At 34.5% G+C, this 13,658-nt stretch overlaps 1 protein-coding gene across 1 annotated transcript in view; it reads right to left on the bottom strand.

Annotated features, from left to right (window-relative positions):
- LOC128879940 (chymotrypsin-1-like) overlaps positions 1 to 13,658 on the bottom strand; it is a 43,696-nt gene that overhangs the window by 28,483 nt on the left and 1,555 nt on the right. The window contains exon 2 of the mRNA XM_054129516.1: positions 12,576 to 12,698. Coding sequence (XP_053985491.1) covers positions 12,576 to 12,698 — 123 coding nt within the window. The remainder of the gene's footprint in view (positions 1 to 12,575; positions 12,699 to 13,658) is intronic.

Raw genomic sequence — 13,658 nt, 5'->3', positions numbered from 1 at the left:
ATCTGAAAGTCAACGTATAGCAGGTCGTTGAATTCGTTTCGACGTCGCCTACAATATTATGAAGTTAAAAATACCCAGTTGTATTTAAAGATATGAGGGCGACCTTGATTTTTTGTTGAAAATCTATTTTTTTCTTACTTTAAGTAATTGCAATTTCTTGTCGGTTAAATACTGATTAACTTTGGTAAGAAACATTTTTCTGTCAGACCATCCGAAGGGGCTGAAAAACCGTGGGGACTAATTTGTGCCGCACCCTGTATATAATGTGGTGTTGTAAAGTATTTGTATATGTATATCAGGTTGAGTGCTTCTAGTATTCCGTAGGCTTCAGCGGTAAAAATAGTGGTAGTTTTAGGTAGGGTTTGTTTTATATCGGTGTTTTCAGTGATGACACCATATCCCACTCCATTCTCCGTTTTGGATGCATTAGTAAAGATTTTATTGTGGTTCGTGAAGTTGTAATCCAGTTCAAGAAATTTAGATTTGTGTTCTATTAGAATTTTTTGGTTTTTTGGAATAATCTGCCAATTTTGTATTAGTTTTAGGAGGCTTTATGGTCCCGGAAGCTATATGAAATTTTTATTTTGAATTGAAGTTCACATGATTACAACTAAACATGGTTGATGATTATGTTTAAGTGTTCATTATAGGCACCGCTAATAGGCATACTTTATTACAACAAAATTTTAAAGCCTCTTTTGAAATGCTTTTTAAGTTGCCAATTATTTGATAATCTCAAGTAACTATCTTTACCCCCAACATTTTCGAAGTACCTATCGACGTTCGATACTTCAATGTTTACACAGGTAACAATTAACAAGGGGACTTGATGAAATTTTTTAGGATTATTTTACAACACTAATAAATATTGTGTGCAAAATGATTTTTATCAACGCCTGCTTGTTTTCGAGAAAATAAAATAAAATCTGTTATAAAGAATATCTGTTCTAAGGAATAGATGACGTAGAATAAGCTTAGAAAATTCTTATAAAACACCTTTTAATTGTTTGTGACCTATAATCATGTTAAATATATTCCTTCCTCGTACTTTTCTGGTATTTATATATATATATACTACGTTTAAAAATTACGATATTAAACAAAATAGATATCAATTAGTCCAGTAAAATACATTTTGAAATTTTGATTGTTTGCAGTTTTTCCAGTTACCCCAAACCATAAACCAAGATCATTCAACACGTTTTTCATGTTATATGCCAACATAATCTATAATATTTTTAGTTTAAGATAACACTGCCTTCTTCTCAACTTTCGTAAATATCTTAAACCAATAACCCAAAATTCGAAAAGTGCGGGGCTATCAAAAATTTTTGTATACAGAGTTACGGTTTACGGCACAATACGGCACAAACGTAGCACAATGTAGCACAATTTAAAAAAATCAAAAATTCGAAAAGTGCTGGGCTAACTTCACACATCGACTTAAGCCCGAATGTCAAGTGGTTTGCACATCCCTAGTAAACACAATACATGTGAATATACACGTGAATCACATGATTAAAATTACGGACAAGTACAGCTCTAAATACAAATACATAAATTTCAACATTTTCGCAACTCTTTAAATATTTATTACAAATTTAATATAAATACATATGAATTTTTACATTTTCACAACTTCTCTGAACATGTATGACAAATGCAATACAAACTAATAAAATATTTTTTCTCGAAAAATAAACTTATTGGACGATTTCAATGAAGGAATGTAGTCCAGTCTAGTTAAACATTTAAAATAAAAAAGTACTTTATAGCAGTTACTTTGTATAATTTATACATTTCAATTTGCTCATTACACTCAACAGTTCAAATACCATTTGTTGTTTAGTATCAACTAGTAGGTATCATATTTTCAAATGCCTATGTAATTAAAGACATTTTTGAATGAAATAGTATTAGTATACTTAAAAATATCATTACATTATTTGTATTATTATTAGTAGACTGCCAATTTTTATGCATTTATAGGAAATTTGAATGTGCAATAAACTACAAAATGCATAGAGCATGCAAATATTGAAAGTAAAGTTCATATTTAAAGATCAGCAATCTAATCTAATCTAATTATGAGCTATTATTAAAAATGAAATGAAGTGTATAAACTATGTAATGAATTACGAATGAAATATATAAACTATGCAAAGAAACTGCTACATAGTACATTTTTATTTCAAATGTTTAACTAGACTGGACTACATTCCTTCATTGAAATCGTCTAATAAGTTTATTTTTTCAGGAAAACACATTATATTACTTTACAGTACATTTGATATAATTATTAATATAAATATTCAATTTCAATAAAAGTTATAAAAATGTAAAAATTCATATATGTATATTTACATCCAGAATTGCGAGTACTTGAGATTTCCTTCTTGTAAATACATTCACGTGATTCACGATGTGACGTGTATTTAATCGCACGAATTAATTTTCTCGCGTACCTAAATTTCCGTAAAAAATCGAAGACTCTACCAGAACTGCTTCAGCAAATCAGAGTAGCTCGCAATTCTACTAGATTCCATCATAATACCAATAACAGATTAATTGTAATCGCATTTGATGGATTTCAATCAACCATTCTACACCGAGTAGCTTCCAATAGCCGTCCATGGCATTTGTAACAGGCGTCGGTTAGTCTGGCACATTTGTGGGATGCCGGATGTTCATGGATAGGCTACCTAATAATGGTGGTACAGTCAGATCACCGACAATGAGCTCGGCTGGGCGCGAGATCAAATTTTACCCCATTTTACCCCATTTTGTCCCTCGAGAAAAAAGGTGGAAAAATCCCTAAAAAAAAAGTGAACCCCTAACCGATTCTAACCCCTACGTACTTTTTTTTCACATTTTCGGAAACGATCGAATTATGCCGCCCACTTCTCGTTCACCCTCTTTTCAATTCTCTTTTTTTTTCCTTCGTTCGGTGATTTTGAAACGGAAGATCGCACGGCTGCTTGCCATTTGGCATTGTACGATGGTTTCGTGTCATCAGTCATTTTCTTCGGGGTGACCGACAATAATACGGCATAATAGAAACGGGCATAATGCCAGTGGTCTTATTGGCTGACATGAAGTCGAGAATTTTATTATGACACATCGCTCGACACGTAATTCCTCGCGCGTACGGCGCTTTATGATGTATAAATTAACGTTGTCCCCCAAAACGACACGCAGCCAGGTCTCGTGATACGCGTCGAGAGGAAAAAGGGAAGAACATTATACATAGATTTTCCATTGAAACCGAGAAGACTTCGAGCAAGGACCCTCCGAACCTGAGAATCTTATTTCCCTGTGTGCATATGCTTATTTAACAGCGTGGCATATTGGCCGCGGGGTACCCATGATTTTATTATGAACTCTGACGAATGTAAATACAATACAGCTCGTGTTATAGCGTTCTAATCATTTCTTGTCGCGCGATATGTTTGCAAAGGACATTGGACACATTTATTAAAATCACTTTCTGCTGTTTCCCACGAGGGGACCTTACGGACCTAACGTCACGGACCTTGATGAAATTTTTCTTGGGTTATTCCATAACAATGATGAATATTGTGTAGAACAGCATTTTTGTCAATGCCTTTTCGTTTCTGAGGAAAAAAATGAAATGATTTACAAGCGGCTGATATACAGGGTGGCCCACGCAATTGTTTCAAGTCGTAACTCCGTTATTATTGCATTTATGAATAAATGCCAAAGGAGAAAGATGAATGGTTCGAAGAGCACTACATCTGTAGATCTCCACATTTTTTTTAGATGCAGCAGTGCATGTGCAATTAACAATTGTATCATTTTTTTAAATAGAAATGCATATTCTTTTTTACACAGATCGATTCTTCTGTTCATTCTACGTAAAAAATGATTAGAGTACCATCGCAAAAAAATTATTAGATCTCAAGATATTTTCAAAAAATGTATTTATTGAAGAAGATGCTCAAACGCTTCATGATTAGTAAGGTAAACACGCTTGTAAAGGTAAACACCCTTTCGACATTGTTATCATAACAGAAACTGATTTGTACGATTAAGCATTTCATCATTCAGTAGCAATTCACGTATCGTAATTCGAGTACGAAAACTAAGAATTTGAAAAAGTGTAACTGTATTTTACTAAATACAAGAAACTGTATTTTACTAACAGTGAGAAATAAGATATGTACGACACTTTTGTGTTGTGTGATGCAGATAATTTAAACTCAGTCATACAAACAATAAAAAAACGTTATCAGAGATGTTTAGAATGTAATGGAGAAGCGTTGGAGCATCTTCTTCAATGAAGACATTTTTTGAATATATTTTTGCCATGGTATCTTAATCATTTTTTACGTAGAATGAACAGAAGAATCGATCTGTGTAAACAAGAATATGCATTTTTATTTAAAGAAATGATACAATTGTTAATTGCACATGTACTACTGCATCTAAAAAAAATTTAAAGGCCTACAGATGTAGTGCTCTTTGAATCATTTATCTTTTTATGCCATTTTTTCGTAAATGCAAAAATAACGGATTTATGACTTGAAACAATTGCGTATTCAAACCCTGTATTCAATATGGAAAGAAATTAACAAAAACTTCACTAGCTATGGTCAAATTTCTTTTTTGTTTCATTATAGTTTTTAGTTTGATTGAACTTTGATTGGAGTATACAGAGTGAGTCTTCTAACATGTCGACCTCGAATAACTCGTAAGGTATTCGTTGTACGACGAAATGTTTCAAACAAAAGTTGCATGGTATCTAGGGGAATATACAGTGGTCTAATCTGTTTTTTATTACCTTACTTTTTTATTGAAATATTAGAGTACCCTTCAGTTTTTTAATATTTATAATATTTTTGTTCGAATTCGGATAAATCATCAAATTTTGCGTAAAAAGGTATTACACAAAGTGGGACTTAAAATGAATAATTACTGAGATATTTACAAAAGAACTTGGATATTGTGTAGAATAGCATTTTTGTCCATGCCTTTTCGTTTTTGAGAAAAAAAAAATATACATGTCGAATTGAGTAACCTCCTCCTTTTCGAAGTCGGTTAAAAAGAAATGAAATGATTTACAAGCGGCTGATATATTCAGTATGGAATGAAATTAACAAGAACTTCACTAGCTATGGTCAAACTTCTTTTTTGTTTCATTATAGTTTTTAATTTGATTAAATTTTGATTGAAGTATAAGAACATCTGAATATATTTTTTATTATAATTGTTTCATATTTCCAGTACAGAAAATACAATTTGTTTGTATTTTCAGGAAAAACTGGTTTAGGGAGTAAGAGTTAATTTAAATAAATTTCTTGAATATGCAATAGAGGGTACGAATACTTATGGGACTGGCTGTATCTACTGAAACTAGATGATTTATGATTTTTAAAAGAAAGAAGTTAATTAAAATACATTTTAAATCCCATCGTACGTTCGTTTGATTACCGAGTTATGCTAAAAAGAACACAATTCTATTGATACACGAATTATTAATTGCGGCTTTTATCGAGAAAAGTTTGAGAACATTCAGCCATTCTTTCACCGCAATAATTGGGAAAACGTCCTCTTTGGCACACATACGTGGTTATACAGAGATATAACTGTCTCGCATGGGCGTGTATAGTAATAATAACGAGCCAACTCCAGTGCTCCCTTTTGTGCTTCCTCTATTGAGGAGGAACAGTCAGAGGAACGACGCCGACACGTGAACGGACGAGAATCGCCCAGTAGTGTATATTGTAAAGGTATTCGAGGCAATTAATCCACAATATGACTACAGTACAAAAAGATATAAAATTTCGTGAAATGTAATAAAGTTGATCCTAATATCTGTAAATAAAAATTAATGATGAACGTGAATTTTAAAATAGTTTGTTGTCACGCGAGGACCCAAAATAAAATGGTTGAAATTGCTTTAAAAATTATTTTAGAAATTGTTCTTTTGCCAATTTTAAGAATTTCGAATACAGGGTGATCTACGTGACTTCTAAACTTCTATGCGTTGCATAAAAAAACTTTTTATACAGAAGTTTCATGATTTTAAGGAGCACATTATGTAGTGTATATGTTCCTTTTATAGGTTGAAGTGTTTTTGAGATTTCAAGGTCAGCTTCGTTATCTTACATGGATTGCTATATTTTTTATGTCAATTTATCGAAGAACATATAATTTTGAGTAAAAAAAGATTAACTTTTATTACCTCTAAATCTAACAGTTAATGAATAAATTTGTTTCGTATGCTTACCGCAATCGTCTATCATCATTAAGTAACGTAAGTGTTTGGAATCGAATCCATTGACATTGATACAATATTACAATCTACTAACGATCAAAGATATTGCACACTGAATTGTTTTTCCACTGTGCGTAATGCATGCTTCACAAATTCGTTGTTTCATATTTTCTGGGATTGTTGATGGTTTACGGTATATCATGTTTTTTAGTGTACCCCATAGAAAATACATAATCTAGCGGCGTAAGGTCCGGTGAACGTAGCGCCCACGAAACTTCTCCACTACGACCATTTCAATTCATCGATTGCAAAATTGTCTGTTCAGTATTTGTCTTCCCAGATGTGCGTAGTGAGCAGAGCAGTAACCATGGTGAAACCAGATTTGTGTATGGACATATAATGGTATATTTTCCAATAAACTTGGCAAAATGTCCCTTAAACTCGAGTCTAAAACCTTCAATTGCATCGCACAAGATACCACATTAAAGGTAATCGAATCTCCAATAATTGCTTCTCACATTGTTTTCCAATCGGTTCAGTAGTTTAAGTGTTATGAACCAAAATATATGAGAAACTTCGTTTTTTTGGGATAAAGTAAAAGACAAAAATTTTTTCTCTCGCCATGCAAAACTAGAAACTGTCAAATTATGTCCAGTTTCTTATTGTTTACGTATAGATCGCACTTTTACGAAGAAAACAGGCTTTTGGGGAAGAAAATCTATGGATAAATACCGAAGATATGAACAATTGAGTAAAGGTACAAAAATTCCAATTTTACTCTGTTTTCGTATTTTCCTCCTATTTATATAGAAAACGTTTATTTAACTCATTTCGTTCATTTTTATTATCGAATGTCAATATTATATGAGAAGATTAACAATAATTTTGCCCGTAGTTAATTAGTAATTAACTATGTAGTAATTTTAGTATTGCTATTCTTATATTTTCTCACTGCTAATTTTGTGCCGCGTCTAATCATTTCATGGAATCGATCGGAAATTTACAAAATGAGTGTCGAGTTGTGAGTTTCATATTGCTACAGCGTCGGCATATAAAACAGCATACAACCTTTTTTCATTGTGATTTTCGAGTTTAGCAGGCCAAAATACGAGATGTGATCAAAAAGTAAGGTGACTTTTTGAATTTTGCGGAATACCTACAGTCGATTTTCGTTTTCTTTTTTTTCTTATGTTGCTGCATTCGTTGCTGCACGCGCTGGCACAAGTATATTATATCTGAGGGGGATTACTTTGAAGGGGACAATATAAATATTGAAGAATAAATAAATATTTGTTGATAAGAATAAAAAGTCACCTTACTTTTTGATCACACCTCGTACATAAGAAAAAAATAATGGCATTGAATGTACATAAAAATTGTTTTATTTTGTAAACTAGTGTAATTAAAGCCTTCGTGTATCTTGAACAAAAGAACCTACTCTCATCCAGGATTTGTATTCAAATTGGAATATTTCTAATACAACGTTTTATTGCCAAAGCTCCGTCTAAACTATAATAACAACGAGTCGTAACGATAGTCAAACCATGGAACTTCCACTTAGTAGGTACAAAGTACGGTAGGTTTTCCCAACTCTCGCAGCATCGCTAATGTTACATCTAGGGCTCTTTGTATCGGCAATAAAAAGTTTCCGCGACATTAGCTATCTTGTCTCTATTTGACTTGGCTACCTGGCGCGCACGGAAGCAGGTTATGCAAATACGCGGGATCCAAAATATGCGACCGCTCTGTTATTCGTCCTCTTTCGTTTTAATTACGGAATTATGCGAAGGGAGTCCCCGAAACGAGAGCGCGGACTGTTTATTGCGAATACCCTCGAAAGAACACCGGGGACCTTAATTGTTCAATCGAGCGTATCATGGACAAAGAACTATCCATTCTTCGTGACGCGCTGTGATCTTTTCATTGCGGATAATTAATGTAACGGGAACGGTGTAATTGCGCGTTGATACGCGTCGCACATCTGCACTACGACATTGTCACTAATGTGCCCTTGTAGATTTGTCAAAACTGTGCATAAGTACCCAACGCGCTCGATGAAACATATTTTATGTATTCGTATTTATCAAGTCTCTTCAGTTTGTTGTTAGTAAAGTAAAGGGAAGAAAAGGTTCATCCTTATTAACAAATGGTAAAAAGAAGGTAAATTCACTTGCAATCTACATCTACAGTACATCTACAGTGTGCAAAGATCATTATGGTGCATTTTTGGTACATTACACAATTTACTTTTTAGATTTTTACTGCTAAAAACAGACTATAAATTTTGATTTTGCTCATATAGTTGATTTCATCATTATTATTGTACAGTGTACTCCACGAAATTAGATAAAAATAGTAGGCCAGGCAAGGGATTCTCAGATCATCAAGACCCATACTTTCTCTCCCGCAGGCTTTCACATAATTTGTCAATTTAAAACTCTTACGATATGAGTACATTTTCATTGTATTGTGTTTTAAATTATTTCTAAGGCCATTCATCGACATCGATACCTTTCCTCTCATAAGTTTTCAGATAATTTGTCAGTTTAAAACTCTGACAATATAAGTACACTTTCATTATTTTGCGTTTTAAAATAATTCTTATTCATCGAAACGACCTTGCCTGGCCACGCCAAGCATTTGACTTCCAGGCCGCGGACATCTAGGCGAATTTTTAAACAGCCTCAGTTTGTGGATGATACACTATTTAGCTTCTTCATTTCACCGCCAAAGTGCGGAGCAGTCACTTTACATGAATTGTCATTAAGATCTGAACGTCCGCACTGTTGAACACAGCATTTTAGCTGCGCATAGTTGGAAACCACCGAATTTTACATTGTGTTATACAATGTCGCCTTTGCACTTTGCTGGAAAGCACCTTTATGTACTGGCAGCTCATTTCGATTTCACATCATTTTCTACTTTCTTGTAGTTTTTAATTAATGTGGATCTTCTATTTTTTTGTGATTTTGGAAAGGACTTTCATGTACTGGCAGCTCATTTCGATTTCACATCTTTCTCTACTTTCTTGTAGTTCTTATGGGGTTGTTTTATTTTTCTATGATAACTCCTTGAGTCCTCCACTTTTTCATGTACTTGGCGTAATTTTTTTACTTTTTTGAAGTTTAGCAAGTTACAAGACAAAACTTGCATTTGCACCAAGAGGGAAGTCTTTTAAGTACACGATTAATACTCGATTTATGCGCTGTTATATTGAAGTAACTCCAATTTTTACGCATCATCCACAAACTGAGGCTGTTTAAAAATTCGCCTAGATGTCCGCGGCCTGGAAGTCAAATGCTTGGCGTGGCCAGGCAAGGTCGTTTCGATGAATAAGAATTATTTTAAAACGCAAAATAATGAAAGTGTACTTATATTGTCAGAGTTTTAAACTGACAAATTATCTGAAAACTTATGAGAGGAAAGGTATCGATGTCGATGAATGGCCTTAGAAATAATTTAAAACGCAATACAATGAAAATGTACTCATATCGTAAGAGTTTTAAATTGACAAATTATGTGAAAGCCTGCGGGAGAGAAAGTATGGGTCTTGATGATCTGAGAATCCCTTGCCTGGCCTACTATTTTTATCTAATTTCGTGGAGTACACTGTACAATAATAATGATGAAATCAACTATATGAGCAAAATCAAAATTTATAGTCTGTTTTTAGCAGTAAAAATCTAAAAAGTAAATTGTGTAATGTACCAGAAATGCACCATAATGATCTTTGCACAGTACTGTAGATAGATTGCTAGCAAATTCACCTTTTCATCATTTGATTATGAAGTTACCCTTTTTTCCCTTTTAATTGAATAGGAACAAACTGAGAAAACGTGAATAACACGAATACCTAAAATTAAAACAATCATGTTATTAAAGTAAAGGAGAGAAGAAAGGGTTTACCTTTATTAACAAATGATAGAAAGAACCTAAATTCATTTGCAATCCACCTGTGTACTTAATTAAACGTGTACTAGCAACACGAATTATGCGGGTCCCCTGCGCACGTTGCCCCGAGGACCAAAGAAACATTGTTTTCTGTGAAAAAGCGAGGAAACCCGCGCACGGATTTTGTTCATGGGAGGAAAGACGATCGTCTTGAGAGTTTGTTCAATTGCATCGTGTGTCGGAATGACGGTATATCGTGCTCGTATACAAACGGCATCGCTACAACATACCCGATAGAAAGGTTACGGACACAGAAGCGTTCTTGGACCTTATACAGCAAAGCTATGCCGTGCAACGCGAGTTGGTTGGTTCCATTTGAGTCAGGGTATCGAGGTGTCAATAGCAGCTGCTATGCTACACACAAGACCCCTGACTACGGCACCCCCTTGTTGTATTCACTTCATTTCTTCACCCTTATCTACAGCTCGGACCTGGAAACCAGAGGCATATTCATGTCCAGACGGTAAACGAGCTTGAAAGGTGTCTGGAATTTTTGTGACCTCTCTATATATATTCTTTTCTGTACCACTATCCTGTATTTCATAAATATGAGACATGTTTGTATAAAAGGTTGCGTGATTAGCTCTTCATTAGATGTTTTTTCAGTAACGAGATCAATGAATCGGAAAAATTCTGTTTATCTGAGCACGAATATTAACGGTTTTTAATCAACGCTTGAATCTTATAGTTAGCTATTTTAGACTGCGTATATTTATGCAGCTATAACAACTGTAAATATACAAAAATATACGGGAACACATGGTTCAAAAGTGTAGATAAAAAATTAAAATACATATTACAACATTTAGAAGACTAAACATATATTTATGAAGCATATGCTTCATTTCACGTTTCTGTCCTCCATCTGTGTACGCGCCAGGCGTAAATTTTACTCGAGCAAATTTACTCGAAATGAAAATAAGAAATAACACTTACTTGAAAATAAAAATAATATCGATTCATTTGTAGTAACAATTATTCCAAATAACGAATTATTTCGTAATAATATTTCAAATAATTTATTTTAAAAATGCCCAGTAGCCTTCCAATGAAAAATAGGATACAAAATAAAAAAATAAAACTGTGTTTTGAAGAAGTTTACCTAGACATTTTATGAAACTTTGTTAATTTCGATACTGTAATTATTGAAATATGTCAAAATTAAATATCATTTCATACTCGGTACGATCAATTTGATAATTGTATATTTCAGATTGTTTATAATAAGCGTTGTTAGTTTGTTTTATAATATCATTGATTGCTGCTCCTTGCCAGATATATTTTGCATATATATTTGGATAATACGGAAACTGGAAACTATAGGTTTTATTCCTGGTGAAAAAAATGTAAAAGAACTTTAGAAAAGAATGTAGGATTTTCTACAGTAACGAGGGCGTTCAAGGACCAATAAGTGTGCCGGAACAATGTTGGTCTAAATTTAAATACGCACCGATTACTTCGTGTGACATAGAGCGATCGTTCACCTCGTATAAATTAATTTTGACAGACAAACGCCACCAACTAACACCATTAAATTTGGAAAAAATGCTCATAATTTATTGTCACGCGATTTATATTAGGTTGTCCCAAAAGTTTCTTTCGCTTTATTAATAAGTAATACATGCAGAATATTTTATGTTTTATGTTACATTACTGTATTGTGCACTATTCATTTTGCTCCATTACTGTTACAACATGAATATATATGAAATTAGATTGTCTATTTATATAAACACGACCACATAAAATAATTAAGTGCAACTCGCGAAAGAAACTTTCGGAACAGCCTAATAATATACCAGAATAATTGTGAAAAGTATTTTGTATATATCTACATAGTGAATATTCTGTAACATACTAATATATTATTTATTATACTACATTTTATTCAAATTTTTCGTGCATATTTTGCATATTTTTCGTGGATATTTTGGATATTTTTCATGCATACTCTGCATATGCATGTTACATATTTATCGTGCATAAACTTCCGCAGTCTACTAATAAATAAATTGCTTTACTTTTGTAGATGTCGTTTACAAAATTACCCCTCGAGTTGAAACTCGAGCACGGTAAATAAAATGAAATCGTGTAATAATGCGATCCAATTAGATATCAGTGATCGTGTATGTACTACAGTTGATTAGGTACCACGATGAATGGGGCGGCGCTAGGAAGAGGTGCGTCCAATATGCAAGTAAGTCACTCCATTCGGACGCGATAAAATGCGCTTCCTCGCGGATGCAGTCTCGCACGCTTGCAAGGTAGGTGGAGGGGGGGGGCCCCCCCCCCCCGTTGTTTTTAAGCGTCGGTGACTAATTGGTGATGTCGCGGCCAGGCGTTGAGACACACCCCTCTCTCACTATCGTCCTCTTTTGGTACTCACCCTCTCGACCGTGCACCGACGACCCTCTTCTCGTCGCCTCTTCTCCGAGCAGCCGCCGCCACCTTCCCTTTCTCCTGGCTTCCTCCCACTCACAACGGTGGTGTATTAAGGCTGGACCGTCACCTGTCAAGTGTTAAATGTGCCATTTTTGAAAAGGCTGATATTCGAAGAACAATCGACACATGAAATTTAAACATGCCATCGCGATTTATCAACCCTTAGCTAGTGTTGTACGTCTGCAGAGACTGAAGTATTAGGTTATTGCATATTAAATGTCCAATTATTCAAACTCGGTAAGTTATTTTCATTTTACTACGTCATTGTAGTGGCAGATGTTACTTCAGATACATCGATTTGAAGAGTGAAATTTGTTACTTTCAAAACGCTATTCTTTTGTTCTAAAAACAATGTTCGTACAGCATGTTCAATAACTGAAGAGAACCAAGAGAACCATAAAAAAGAAATATTGAAGCAATAAGTATTCGCACAACTATTTAATTGTTAAAACTTCATTAAACAAAAAGAAATTTACATTTATAGGAAATATGCGCCGATTTGACAACAAAAGCGTGATTAAAAAAATCTGATTTTTTGGGGATTTGTTAATAAAGCATTCGCGGGTCCGAATCCGTGAACGGTGTTGACGTGGGGTTACTCGTTCACCCTGCAGATGGCTCTGAAGTTGGAAGCGAGTTTAAAAAAAAATCGACTTTTTCGAATTTTATTGCCATTCACGCGGGAAAACGACATGAAAACTGTGTCGCGCCGATGCCCTGGACTGTTGGACATATGATCCACGCAACGAAACAACGTTCCAACCCTGACACTTGGGGGTGGGCCACCCCTACCTCTGCCCCCCTCCCTTCAGCTCTGGGAGCAGTTTTCGAAACGGGACCATTTCGGCATTCATCCTTAACGTATCGGGAACAAACATGGTGAATTTCATCGCCCTCCGATGTGTGGAAGTGCTCCGTTACGAAGGAGGTTGAAAATTTGCGAGCTGTTCCACCCCCCCCCCCCCAAAGGGTGCCTATGGGGTTCACGGTATGGGTGATAGCATTTTCTGGATCAGGGGAGTCCAGA

This window comes from Hylaeus volcanicus, chromosome 7 (assembly GCF_026283585.1).
Source record: "Hylaeus volcanicus isolate JK05 chromosome 7, UHH_iyHylVolc1.0_haploid, whole genome shotgun sequence".
Classification (NCBI taxonomy): Eukaryota; Metazoa; Arthropoda; class Insecta; order Hymenoptera; family Colletidae; genus Hylaeus; species Hylaeus volcanicus.
The sequence above is the reverse complement of the archived record's forward strand: the minus strand, read 5'-3'. Positions and strand labels throughout refer to the sequence as shown.